We start from the raw sequence: 14,843 nt of genomic DNA, 5'->3' as shown, positions 1-14,843 counted from the left end.
TTAAAAACAAAAGTACTACTTTTATTTGGCTCACTTCTCCATTTATTAGAATAACCACATGTGGAGAGGCACAAAGCACTTATTTTTACATGACTACAAAGTTATCACAAATCCCAAACTTCTTAGCCACAGATATTTCACTTACTCTGTTTAAAGAAAAAGCTTTCAAAACGTCTGAGTTAGCTTGATACACAGAGACCCTGAATAAATGGGAACTACATATTTTTAAATGCTTGTACTTCCTGCTCTAATAATGTCTTCTTTAAATAGAATCCAGCATAAAAGGGATTGAAATATGTAAGGTCATGATGCAAATGTTTTTGAGAGATAGTGAAATGAATCCGTACAACGTGGAAAAAGATGTAGTGTGCACAGACGGTCTGCAAGGAGTCACTGAGCCATCTGGGCTTCCATGGCTTGTGCTGTCCATTCTGGTGCTGTCTGACTAATTTTCTCCAAAAGGTTATTCACTTGGAAACAGAGTGACTGGATCTGTTTGTCCCATGTTGGCAGGGCTTCTCGTGCTAAAGAAAAAAGGAATAATGTACAAAGCTGAGGTTACTCCTTTGCAACCATAGTGAATGTGAGTTAGAAGACAAAATACACAAACACTGATTTTTAAAAGTTTACTTCAAAACTCTTGGCTGATAAAATTAAACTAATTAAGCAACAGTCAAGAAAAGTACTCCAATCACTGGCACAGAATATAAAACAAAAGAAGACAAAAATACACAAAATAAAACCAACCAAACCACCTCAGCCACAACAGTAAGATGACTTCACTGAAGTTAAAGCACCTCACTCAGTTTATACCTTAAGATCCACTGGAGAAGGGATAGGCTACCCACTCCAGTATTCTTGGGCTTCCCTTGTGGCTCAGTTGGTAAAAAATCTGCCTGCAATGCAGGAGACCTGGGTTTGATCCCTGGAGTGGGAAGATCCCTGGAGAAGGGAAAGGCTACCCACTCCAGTATTCTGGCCTAGAGAATTCCATGGACTGTATAGTCTGTGGGGTCACAAAGAGTCGGACAGGACTGAGTGACTTTCTTTCTTTCACTTTATACCTTCATAAGACACTGCCACCTACTGGGGAAAGTAAGTCTATTTATCTACTCCACGCTGTCTCTGCTGCTGCTAAGTCACTTCAGTCATGTCTGACTCTGTGTGACCCCATAGAGGGCAGCCCACCAGGCTCCCTGGTCCCTGGGATTCTACTGGACTCTAAACAATATTTTAATATTTAAACTCCAAACAAAAAACTTCATGATCTAGCACGCTTTTCTCTGCACGGCAATCTGCAGTTAGAAATGAAAAACTAGGGAGCAAGCTCCATCCAAAACAGCACCAACATTTACACATTTGGGCACAGAATTAATGAAGGGAAAAAAAACTATAAAATCTGAATAAAGGACATAAAATAACTTGAGCAGATACAAATCACATTTCCAGCTGGAAAGATGTAATATCTTAAAAATATCAGTCCTTTTCTATTAATACATAAATTTAAAGAAATTTCCAAGACAATCCCCCCTTTCTCTGTTTTGCTTCCTGAACAACATAAAATTACTAAAGTTAATATGGAAAAACTGATGTTTGAGAATAGCCAAAATAATTTTGAAAATTGAAAACAGGGGCAGGATTATAGTATATCTACACAACTAAGTATTATTCAGCCTTAAAAAGGAATGAAGTACTGACTACATGTTATAACATGAGTGAAACTTGAAAATACTACGTCATGTGAAAGAAGCTAAAAGGTCACATATTGTATGGTTTCATTTGTATCAAATATGCAGAACAGGTAAATGCATAGAGACAACAGAAATGAGCTGCTAAGGGGCTGGAGAGAGAGAGGTATGAGGAGCAAGTGCTTAAGGGGCATGGGGCTTCTTTTTGAGAAGATAAAACTGTTCTGGAATCAGGCAGAGATGTTGGTTGTACAACACTGTAAACATACTAAATGATACTGAATGATTAATCTCACATATGTGAATCTCAACTCAATCAAAAAATAGTAGTGGAGGGATAGGGTCTGCTCTATCAACAGTAAAACCTATTATAAATTTATTACCTAATATTGTTACAGATCCACGGAACTGAAAAGAGTATAGAAAGAGATCCAAACTAATTTGTGAAACCTGGGTGCGTGCCAAGTCACTTCAGTCATGTCCGACTCTTTGCAACCCTGAGGACTGTAGCCCACCAGGCTCCTCTGCCCATGGGATTCTCCGGGCAATAATACTGGAGCAGGTTGCCTTGTCCTACTCCACGGGATCTTCCCGACCCAGGGATCAAACCCGTGTCTCTTACATTTCCTGCACTGGCAGTCGAGTTCTTTACAACTAGCATCACGCGAAACCTAATACACCCCAAAGATCAGAAAGGATGTTTTATTTAATAAATGATACTCACATAATTGGCAGTCTATCTTTAAAAAAAAAACAGCTAGACCATGACTTAAAATTATACACAAAAATGAACTACAGACTGAATTTGTAAATATAAAACAACAAATAAAACATTAAAGAAACTTTAAATATTAATTTAACCCCAAAGTGAAGGAGACTTTCTTACTCAATACAGAAAGCACAAAAGTCATAAAATTAAAAATGGACATATTTGGCTGTAAAAAAAGCTTTTAAATGTGTCTGGGGTTAGGGTTTATGGTACACATTGCCTAATAGAAAGAAACACAACTAATAGAATGAGAAAAGTATCTGTAACATTGATACAGGAAAGGTATGGAAAAGAAAGGAAGGAAATGTGTAAGAAAAATAACATCAATTCACAGATGAGAAAATGCTAATGACCAACACATGGAAAGATTTAAACATCACCAGTGCCAAGGAAATGTACAGTAAGACAATACTGTGGTATTTCCCCCCAACAACTGGCAAAAGATAAAAAGAAAAAGAATATCCAATTGTTAAAGATTCATTCTCTCATGTTGGTGGAAGTGTAAATGGCTACAGCTTTCTGAAAAACAAACTGGTAGTAGCTATTAATCAAAATACATACATCCTCTGAAGCATCAAAGTATGTAACTTCTGAGACGTCGTTCTAGAGAACTAAGTGTCCCAGGATTTAAAGATTTGCACAAGGAAAGCACCCGAATGTCTATCAACAGGTGAATAGTTGAACTCCATGAAATAACTACACAACTATTAAAACAAATAAATTAGATTTTGTATCTAGTGACTTGAAATATGTTCATGGTATATTAACTTAAAAAAAAAAACACCACTTTGTAGAATACTATGTACTTTAAGGTAGGACACCATTTTTTAAAGTCCCTACCTTTTTTTACTTATCTATATAAGCATGTAGAAAGACAGACAAGATTTCAGACTGATACTAGTTGTGCCAGACAGGTGGGGTTAGAGGAATGCAAGAGAAAGTGAAAAGATATTACAGACTCTTCCTTTAGTCATTGGTGTAACATTTACTTCTTAATAAGAACAGACTTACCACTGTAATTTTTTTAATCTAAGAAAATTAGAAAGGAAAATATTCCATATTCTATCAAGTTGGCAGACATTAATTTAAATTGTTCTTTTACTTGGTTACCCCTCTGCTATACTATTCATCATATACTGTATTTGTTAATTTAATAATTATTTATTTCCCACTTACAATAGGCAGGGCACTGGAAAAGATGTTGGACATACCATGGAGAATAAGAAACACTTAATATTGATCACTAGGAAGCTGAGCTTGGTAACAGAAACAGGCATTTAGACAAAGAGCTACAGAAATGGAAATAATTATAATTAATGCTAGCAAGAAATTCAGGGTGACAAGAACATATAACTTAGAGCTATTCCTAATCTGAGGAGTCAGGAAAATCATTATTGATTAATGCTGTTGAAACTAAGACACGGGGACAAACAGAAGATGACTGGAGAGGCTGGCTGTGGAGGGATGGCTATTCTGCAATGTCTGATGTGGGAAGGAACTTACAATGATGGAGAAAACAAAAAGACCTGTGGGCTGGACTGGAAAGAGAAATTCATAAAGGGTCACGCACGATCTTTTGGAGACTTTGCAGAATTTTACTCTACAAGCAATGGGGAAAGCATTCAACCAGCATGTAATGGAATAGAGTAACACTGAATCATTTGGTGTTTATTTCTTTTTTCTGCCTGTTTGCATTTTTCAAAGATCACAATCACTCTGGCTATAGCAGGGCAATGGGACTAGAAAGGAGTAATTGCAGACATGAGAAAAAAGTTAAGAGGCTATTTCTTAAGCCCAAAAGAGGGTATAGGAGCTTAGAATAGAGTGGTGACAGGAACAAATGAAGAAAAGTATGTGGATTCTAGATACACATAAGACAGAAAGTTGAAAGGATTCTGGGCAGCAAAGAAAAGAAGGGGTAAGGATAAGGGTGCTGGAGAAAGTGAACACTCTAGTTCTGGAGAGCTGGGTGGTTGTTCTGAGAGGCAGGCAGGGAGGGGAAACGGCAAATGTGGTTTTGGATATGTTCCTTCTGAGATGCCCACGAAGCAGTCAAGTTGGAAACACCTACTTGTCAATTAGAGCTGCTGAGTCTGAGACTCAGAAGAGAGACTTACACTAGAAATCTAAGTATTGTCTGCATAGAGATGGATCAATAGGAGTAGATGTACCACGTTACTAGGGTAACTCAGCAGAGTGAGGAGAAAGATGTACCAGGTTACTAGGGTAACTCAGCAGAGCGAGGAGAAAAAGGCCGAGGAGTAAGTCCTAAGCAGCCCCAATATTTAACTGTAAAGCAGTACAGAGTCTACAGAGATGGCTGGGAGGAATACCTGGAGAAAAAGGAGGAGAAGCAGGAGAACATGGTGAAGGAGATGGACAGAAGTCAAAGGGGTGGGGGCAATCAAAAAGGAGTAAGTGGTCAACCCTATTCGACATGATGTAAAGCCAAGATGAAGCCTGAAAGATATAAGGATTTTTACTAAAATGGAAGAGACCCGAGTATGTTTAAATATTGATAGAAAGAAGCCAACAAAGGTGGGGGGGGGGGGTGGGGAGGATGAAAATGGACAAAATAATTGCTAAGCTCAAGTTCTTTAAAAAGATTTCTGTTGGGGGTAAGGAGTGGCAGAGTTCAGAGAAGGGATCTCAAGTGGAAGAACTAGAAAGAGAGATGGAATCCATCTCCAGTATAACATGAAAGAAGAAAAAGACAAAATTCACTCTATATTTAACATTCAGGAGTTTATAAATCTGATAAAGTTAAGATAATTTCATATGAATAGCTTTTTTTCTTCTCCCTATGAATAGGAAACGCAGTTTTTTCCTGAGTGAAGGAGGACAAAAGTCAGAGATTTAGGAAACTGAAATCTGAAACAGTCACTGCAGAGGAGGGAAAAAGAGTGGACTAGAGAAATGTATGAAGAATCCCAGGCAGTGTTGAGAACCCTGGATCCTGGATCTGCAGCGGTATCAATCAATCTGGGACTCTAGACTCTTCTCCAGCAACCCTAGTTCAGCTACTCAAGGACAGGCCTGGAAAAGCTGAAGGATGGGGTCATTCAAGGTGAAGACCTGCTGGACAGCAGGAACAAAGTTAGCAGGCAAGTGGTCTGGGGCCTCTGAGAAAGAGTAACTGAAATGATGAACCATGAACTCTAAGCTGGGTAAGAAGAACGGCAAAACTTTAAAAAGGGAGACGTCCCTGAAGGTTCTGTGGTAAGACTCTGTACTCCCAATGCAGGGGACCTGGGTTCAATCCCTGGTCAGGGAACTAGATCCCACATGCCATAACTAAAGAGTTCATATGCTACAACTTAAAAAAAGAAAAAAAAAAAGATCCTGCATGCCACAACGAGGCACAGCCAATATATAAACAACTGAGACCTGGCACAGCCAAATATAAACAACTTTTTAAAATAATAAATTAAAAGAATTTTAAAGGGCTAGGATGACGGGAGGAAAGTGAAAGTCACAGATGGAAGGCTCCAGCGCAGTCAAGGAAGAGGTAAAGCAGACGTACCTGAGAAAGACCACTAAAAAGGCTGGGGAAAGGCCATGGCCAGAGGTGGGTATTTCAAGTTACAACTGTCCAAGCAGAATGGTTCTGGTGCAGTAAGGTCCAGGGCACAAATGAGGTGGGAAGACGGGCTGCGGAGGTTTTAAGACAAACGAGAAAGTCGCGAGATCTACTTATCTGTCTGCCTCCATCAGTTTAGTGAGCTGTTGATAGGAAATGCAACTGTCCTTTCTACACGCCCGTTACATGGTATGTAGTCAATAAATCTTTGGTGAGTAAATGAATGAATATAACAATTCCAGTTTCAATTTTTCCTCCTTGCGTTTGGACTGCAAGGAGACCAAACTAGTCAATCCTAAAGGAAAGCTCCAATACTTTGGCCACCTGATGCGAAGAACTGACTCACAGGAAAAGTCCCTGATGCTGGGAAAGATTGAAGGCAGGAAAAGGGGATGATAGAGGATGAGATGGTTGGATGGCATCACCAACTCGATGGACATGAGTGTGAGCAAGCTCCTGCTGATGGTGAAGGATGGGAAACCTGGCATGCTGCAGTCCATGGGGTCACAAAGAGTCGGACCCGACTGAGTGACTGAACAACAACAACAACAATTTCTCTGGGAAATAAGTTCACTCCAGTAGTAAGATTCTGGGTCAAAGGATAATGCTCGGCAATTGCTCACTCAGCATGTTTTAATCACAAATACACAACACTGTCATTTCATCATGCTATAACCAAGCAAAACTTCTTACTTTCAAAATGAACTATTCCATCAATCTGATCAATAAATCCATTCATACGTCCTTCTGTGATCATTTGTGATGCTATCTTTTCTGCCTGTTTAAAACAAAAAAAAACTCTTAGACATTTTAATTATCATATTGAGTTATTCACACATGCTCATCAACAGAACTGAAAGCTTTTGGGTTAGCTGACCATCACTAAGCCTTATGTATGCGTTCATCTGCCGTTCGTTACAAGAACAAATCTTGTAAATCTGCCTATTTAATCCCCCAATTCTTTCTGGGTACAATCCATTATTTTACGCTAACTGGGATCTGTTTCTCTTGTAAGATTTTGAACAAGCACCTAGCCCTCTTAGCAATTTTTCTCTCTGCTCAAAATCAAACTCACAATTTTTCTTCTCTCTGGGATCCACACCTCAAAAAAATCCTTAGCTTTTCTTATTCTATTTCATTTCAGTTTTCACATTATTACCCCCAAAACTATTTAAGACAGTAGTTTTTTTGAAGGAAAAACTGAAAGTAGGAAGTGTTCAAATTTAACAGGGAAATGAAAGGACTTAAAAACAATTAAAGGGGAGCAGAAGGTCCTCTAATTCCTAAAGACATACTTCATGTTTACTGTCTGTTAAGAAAACTGGGTTGTGACCGTCTTTATAGTAATTCTGATCATGTTCATAATCAACCCTAATTCACTCCTGAACGGACTGTGACTAGCATTTACTGCTAAAAATATATTCACTTCCCTTAGTCTCAGCAAGGAGTCATACCTCAAAGCCTAAGAAGAAAGCATCTATTAATGGTAACTAAAGGCCTGGTTCCAAAATGGTTCCACTGCCTTTACTGTGTATTAAATGCATACATGTAAAGGAACTGTGTTAGTAAAATTTTAATTTAGTATTTTCTAACAGATTAAAGGGGATGTGACCATAACTGCATGACTTTAAGGTCTACAAGTTAGTAAAAGTAAGGTTGATTGCTTGTTTTTGTTATTTAAAATTAAGAGAATGTTTTCTAGATGACACTGGAAATACCCTCTAAATAACACCGACACTTGTCCAGAATTTATACATAGCCAACCAAACTTTATCATGACTAAGAATGAAGTCAACTCCCTAATAATGCAGCCAACTTCTTAAGTTAAATCAACCACAGAGGTTACAACAGAATAGCTTATAGTATTACCATAGTCATTAAAGAGCAGGAAAAAGAATTGAGGCAAACGTTAGTTAAAAATCAGAAACCGCTCTGAAGTGGATTTGAACAGATATGAAACAAAGATATTCTTACAAAATGGGAATCATAACCTGGAACCCCTTTAAGATTTCCATTCTAGGTCACTTTACCATGAATTACAACTTAAAAAAAATCCAAAACCAAAGATAATTAATTCCATTATAGTACTATTTTAACACTCAGATAATTTACTTGCATTTATCTGAGGCTTTTTATGTATATTTTTATTGCATACATACAATGCATACAATATTTACCGATTATAGTCCTCCCTCAATATCAGTCCTGGGGGATTGGTTCCATGAGGGCCCTGTCTACCAAAATCCACAGAGGCTCCAGACCCTTACATAAAATGGAGTAGTACAATGAATACAGCTGGCCCCCTCCATATCCACAAATTTTTCATCCACAGTTATTAAGGTCCAACTGTATGTATTTTATTTTCTCTTTATATCAATGATTTAGTCTAACTTCCTTTTTATGTATTGGAAATAAGAAAATACCTTAGCTGCAGGAATCTCTAAAAGGGCTCCAAGTTCTTCAAAGGTAATATTATTATATAATTTGCTTGCAGACAATAAATTGTGTTCAATAACAGCTCTGTCCAAGATGCTAGAACCTTAAATATAAATAAGAAAGTTATAATTTTGAAACTAGGTTTACACTCTTAAAAGACGCATCTTTTTTAAAAAAAATTTTTCCAGACATGTAATAATTCATAATCATTGTCTTTATTCTTATCAACATTTTAAAAGCAACCAAGATGCACTAATTGGTACATTTGGAATCATACAATTAAATAAAAATAACATTTAGAAGATGACTGGCAAGTAGTTACTTATTAGCTGAACAGATTTAGTCCTCTGGATTTGGGGTTTCTGGATTTCTGGATTTGCTTCCTTGGACTAGTTAGCAGCTTCATTGCCTTCTCTTCTCTTGCTATAAGCACAAATTTGATCAGCAAGCAGCAGCAAAACATGATCAGCAAGCAGCAGCAAAACAATCATACAACCTGTGCTGTAAGGTTGATAAGTCAAAACATACAGAGCAATGGGACTGTCTCTATTCCTCTGGGCACTGCACAAGCACTGTACTGAGGCAAATGTGAGAAATGTTTGGAAGCCAAGATCCCCTCGTGAGATATCAGGCATAGGATCTTCCTCTAAGAAGGATAAAACGGCCTGACAGAGTTCTGGACCTAAGGCCCCATTCTCAAAGTGTTAGACTGCTGGGCTCACCTGATTCTTTTTTTCCCTTTTATTGAGATATAATTAACATGTAACACTGTATTCATTTAAAGTGTATAACACAGTGAGTTGATATATGTACATAATGTGAAATGATCATCACCAGTTTAGTTAACTAGTGTCATCACCTCACAGTTACAATTTTTTTCTTGTGATGAGGACTTTTAAGATCTACTCTTAGCCACTTTCCAATATAAAGACCTAAATAAATAGGAAAATATGGAAGATTTAATATTGTTAATTCCCCAAATTGATCTACCGGCTCAGTGCGGTCCCTAACAAAATCCCAGCTGGCTTCTTCACAGAAATTGACAAACTCATCTTAAAATTCACATGGAAATTCAAAGGACCCAGAGGAGCCAAAACAATGTTGAAAAAGAACAAAGCTGGAAGGCTCAAAATTTCTGATTTTCTGATTTCAAATTTTCTGATTTTACTACTGAGACACAGTAATCAAGACTGGGGAATTCTGGTGTGAGGACAGACATAAGAATAAGGGAACGGAATTTAGAGTCCAGAAATAAACTCACATTTACAGTCAATTGATTGCCAACAAAGATGCCAAGGTAATTCAGTGGGGAAATAAGAGTCCAGCAAATGGTGCTAGGACAACTGAATATTCACATGCAAAGTAAAGTTGGACCCCTACTTCACACCACATACAAAAATTAATTTAACATTAATCAAAGACCTAAAGGTAAGTGCTGCAATTATAGAAGAAAACAGAGCAACTTTTTATGACCCTGGATTAGGCAACAGCCTTTTAGATACAACACTTAAAGCATAAGCAACAAAAGAAAAAAACATAAATTGGATTTCTTAAAAATTAATAACTTTTGGGTTTCAAAAGATACCATCAACAGTGAAGAAACAACACATACAATGGGAGAAGATACTTATCTGGCAATGATAACATCTAGAATATATAAGAATTCACACAATTTAATAATAAAAAAAACAAATAACCCAATTTAAAAGTGGCCAATAAGCATATGAAAAGGTGTTCAACATCATTAAGCCCTCAGGGAAATGCAAGTCAAAACCATAACAAGATACCACACTTCATACCCACTAGGATGACTAGTGGGTAGGAAGACAATCAAAAAGACAGATAATAACAACTGTGGGAGAAAACATGGAGAAGATGGAACCCGCACACACAGGAATGTAAACTGGAGGAAAACAGTCTGGCAGCTCCTCAAAAGACTAAACATAGTTACCATGCTGCTGTTGCTATTCAGCTGCCCAGTCATGTCGAGCTCTTTGTGAGCCCATGGACTGCAGCACACCTCTTTATCAGTTGATGGACATTTAGGTTGTTTTTGCTATTAATAAGGCTGTTGTGAACATTCATGTAAAAGTTTTTGTACAGACATTAGCTACCATATGACCCAGTAATTCCACTGCTAGATATATATCCAAGAGAATTAAAAATTTTAAAAATTAAAAACCTATGTCCATATAAAAACTTTTACATGAATGTTCACAACAGTATCTGAATGTCCATCAACTGATGAAATAAAATGAGGTAACACAATGTTACTTGGCAATAAAAGTGAATGAAGTACTGATACACACTACAACGCAGATGAACCTTGGAAACATCAAGCTAAGTGAAAGAAGCCAGTCACAAGAGATCACATCTTGTATGATTCCATTTATATGAAATGATCAGAACAGGCAAATCTACAGGGCAGAAAATAGCTTAGCAGTAACACTGCAAAACCCTGGGAATATACCAAAACCACCGAATTGTAATAATAACAACAACACTATGTCTCAAGATTGCTAGCCTAGGCGTTGTAATGACAATAAACAAAGATGGCCACGAAAAATAAATAAAGTAACAAAGGCTAAAATGGAAGAAGAAGACAAAATGCCTGTCCTATATACACAGTCTCCTGTGAGAAATTTGAAAATCATTTGCATTCTCAGAGATCCTAGTTAGAATCCCTCATTTTAGAAGAGTAATCTAATTTTATTTTTTCTTTCTTTGGCCAGAAAGCACAAAGTCAAATCTGAAGTTTAATTATATCAGTTCTAGAAACTTTTTATTTATTTAGCTTTTATCAGGTAACTTCCTGCAAAAGAATTTATTAAAGTTACTCAGAATACACAGGAGACAAGAAAACTTGAAATTAAAAAAGAGAAGAATAGCAATGGTCAAAACATACCCATTACAGGTGGGCTACAAGTTTAATTTTTTAAACTTTCTAGCAGCCTATCAAATTAAGAAAATCAATCAGTTTATCAACTCACATTACTTAAATCAAGTGCTTGGAGAATCACAACTAATCCTAAGACCGAAATGGAATTTTTCTCACTATCTTCATAAAGAATATCCTATAGAATAAATTATCTCCTTTAGACAGATAATTATTTGTTTCTTAATGTACAATTAAATAAAAGAAATTCAATAGGTCAATATAATTGCTTCAGTAAATCTGGGAACTAGGGCAGTGACTGGTGAGGTATATATATATACCTTTTTGCCAAATCTTACATAAATAATTGTATACAGCTAGATTCTCTTCAATATGGGATGACAGTGAATCCAAGGCAATGAGTTTGACAAATCTGCATGTCTGTCTTAACCTTTTCCATATTTCTAGTGGTCTACATCTATATTTTTAGTCATGTGTGATACTGTTGTAAGCTACCTTAAAATCTCTATAGATAAACATACTTAAAATTACTGATGTATGAACAAGCATCTATTAAAAATTCTTTCCCAGCAAAGACAGTCTGACTTAAGCAAATAGTAGGAAACACAACACCAAGTTCTATTCTTATTGGAAACACTTACCCCTTAATAAGCTTGCGCAAGCTACTGTGCCAAATTTTGCTCTATCTAAAATAGGACTGGGTAATTATGCTCTGCTACAAACTGATGTTTAAAATTCATTAAGGTACTTACCAAATGGTTTGAGTTTAAAAAAAATCGGGTGCTATAAGCCTAGCCTATAATTCTTCTGCCTTTTCAGTTTCCAAAAAAATATTCCAAAAAATGCTTTCCAGTAGGTCTACCCTTATATTCCAAACTCATATCCATGTATGATATTCATCTTCAGTCAATATTCATTTTTTATCAAGTACTAGACAAAAATATTACAGAAAGATATCAAGACTCTTCAAATTTAACATATGTTCCACTAGTGTGACCTGAATATTCACTACCACATACTTATAAGAAGCAGTCATTACCATCAGCTGTAGTTGCTTTCTGGTGAGGCATCAGCATGGCAGCAAATTCTTGAAGTTGGTTTCCTCTGATGATCCTGTCTAGGTACATTTTCTCTAGGATTCCATAAGCAGCAAGCTGTTGGCACCTTTCGTCCTTAAAAAGAGTAGCTAGCATCCGAGAACGCTGCTGTCCTAAGGCAAACAAGCAAGCATCAGACATTCTCACTCTTCTTTCAATGAAAAACAATCTTTCTTAGGACCCCATTTTGCCTACTAAAATATACAGCTGATCCTCATTATTTGTAGTAGCTATGTCCTATAAAGTCGCTGCCAACACTGAATTAGTGAATACCCAACTGCTGCTCCTAGGGCTGACACAGGATTAGGTTCCTCTGAGCCCCTGGTCACAGCATTTTTCTCAACTGGTCAACATGTAATCTTGTCTTGTGTGTTTGTTTAAAGGCACTTTAATTTATGGCTTACACTATAACTCATGTGAAAGAACTTATCTAACTTACCACACGTATATTCTCCATAAGACACATCACAGACTTCCCACACTTGAGAACACAAGATAATACTATGACACTATGCTTAGGGACCATTTAAAAACAGCAAAACCATCAACAAATGCATGAAAATGTGAAGAGTATCAAATAGACCACAAAAAAGGACATTTGTTTATAGAAGGAGAGCTGAAACAATGTAGAACATCACCTTGTTTGACACCAGCTGGAAACAATTTAAGTAGAAGGGCTCAAATTTTTTGCTGCTCTGCACATGTCTACAAATGACTGTAAAAGCACCTCAAGTATTGATTTGGGAGGGGGTGACAAATTTTAGCAAGTAGGTAGATTCACCTACATGGAATCTGGGAATAATAAGGATCAACTCTATATTCATCTGTGAAGACTATGATACACAATCATTCTCTCAGTAGCCATCAGGGACTGGTTCCAAGACTCCCTCATAAATACCAAAACTTGCCAATGCAAAAGTCACTTAAGTAAAATAATGTTCTATTTGCACCACCTTCATACATCCTCCCTTATATTTCAGATCATCTCCAGATTATGTATAATACAATGTACAATGTACATTGTAATGTAATGTAATACAATGTAAATAAAATGTAAATGCTATGTAAATAGTTCTGGCTGGCACCAGCAAATTCAAGTTTTGCTTTTGGAACTTCCTAAAAATTTTTTCCCCAAATATTTTTAATCCATGGGTGGTTGAATCTGCAGATGCAGAACCCATGGATATGGAGAACCAATCATATGCCAAAATGTTACAAATGGTTCAAATTATAGCTAATTGCTATTTTCTTCTTCTTGCTTACTTATATTTCTGTAACAAACATGCATCCTTCTGGTTATAATAAAAAATTGATGAAAGATGAACAAACATTTCTCAGATGGAAAACTTGATTTTCATAGTCTCAATTTACACCTTGAGTACCTTTAAGTGGTGGAAAATCACATGATAACTGATGACATTAAAAAGTGAACTAATGGAAATAAAACTATGAACAGACTTTTTCTTTTTAAATTTATTTTTAGCTCTATATACTGAAAGAGCCTAATGACAATGACATCTAGCATCAGTGAGCATACCTAGTACCCTGATCTTGCTAACCTCATTAAGAAGAACTGCTGCTGCTGCTAAGTCACTTCAGTCGTGTCTGACTCTATGCAACCCCATAGACGGCAGCCCACCAGGCTCCCCTGTCCCTGGGATTCTCCAGGCAAGAACACTGGAGTGGGTTGCCATTTCCTTCTCCAATGCATGAAAGTGAAAAGTGAAAGTGAAGTCGCTCAGTCATGCCCGACCCTTAGCGACCCCATGGACTGCAGCCTACCAGGCTCCTCCGTCCATGGGATTTTCCAGGCAAGAGTACTGGAGTGGGGTGCCGCTGCCTTCTCCTAAGAGGAACTAGAAATCCTTAAAAAATAGCTGATTTCACGTCTGGGGCAGGGGAAATACAAAAGGAGCCTAAGGCATCTTTTTATACTACATATCGGGCTAGTACTCAAAGACTAACAGGGGGGCCATGTCAAAAAGACATAATTTGGTCACATTTGGGACAACTCGACCATCAAAAAGAATCACAACTATAATTTACTGTAACACAAATAAAATTTAAAAATTGAGTCAAATATATAAGAATATTCATAGCAGTACTATTACTAATAGCCAATGACAAGTCAACAGGATAAACAATGTGGTATATTCACAGAATGTGATATCATACAACAATAAAAATGAAGAAAGTACCTGTAACAATGTGGATAAATTTCATAAAGTTGAGCAAAAGAAGAAAGAACAAGAGTATACGTACTACATGACTTCATTCATATAAATATAAGAAGCAGGCAAAACTAATTATATACTAATGACAGCTCTTAGGGGTTGGGGGTTAGGGACAGAGATTAGGAGAAAGCAGGACAGAGGCT

General features: G+C 37.0%; 1 protein-coding gene across 2 annotated transcripts in view; it reads right to left on the bottom strand.

Annotated features, from left to right (window-relative positions):
• COPS4 (COP9 signalosome subunit 4) overlaps nt 1–14,843 on the bottom strand; it is a 38,784-nt gene continuing 23,941 nt past the window's right edge. Inside the window, exons 7-10 of one of the 2 annotated variants that reach the window (XM_027544913.1) lie at nt 12,409–12,579; nt 8,461–8,576; nt 6,731–6,815; nt 1–524 (exon numbers count right to left, since the gene is read on the bottom strand). In XM_027544913.1, the coding sequence (XP_027400714.1) occupies nt 391–524; nt 6,731–6,815; nt 8,461–8,576; nt 12,409–12,579 (506 nt within the window). In that variant the 3' untranslated portion in view covers nt 1–390. The remainder of the gene's footprint in view (nt 525–6,730; nt 6,816–8,460; nt 8,577–12,408; nt 12,580–14,843) is intronic. The other variant, XM_027544914.1, reaches the window with a different exon arrangement.

The sequence above is a fragment of the Bos indicus x Bos taurus genome, chromosome 6, assembly GCF_003369695.1.
Source record: "Bos indicus x Bos taurus breed Angus x Brahman F1 hybrid chromosome 6, Bos_hybrid_MaternalHap_v2.0, whole genome shotgun sequence".
NCBI classification, from domain to species: Eukaryota; Metazoa; Chordata; class Mammalia; order Artiodactyla; family Bovidae; genus Bos; species Bos indicus x Bos taurus.
The sequence above is the reverse complement of the archived record's forward strand: the minus strand, read 5'-3'. Positions and strand labels throughout refer to the sequence as shown.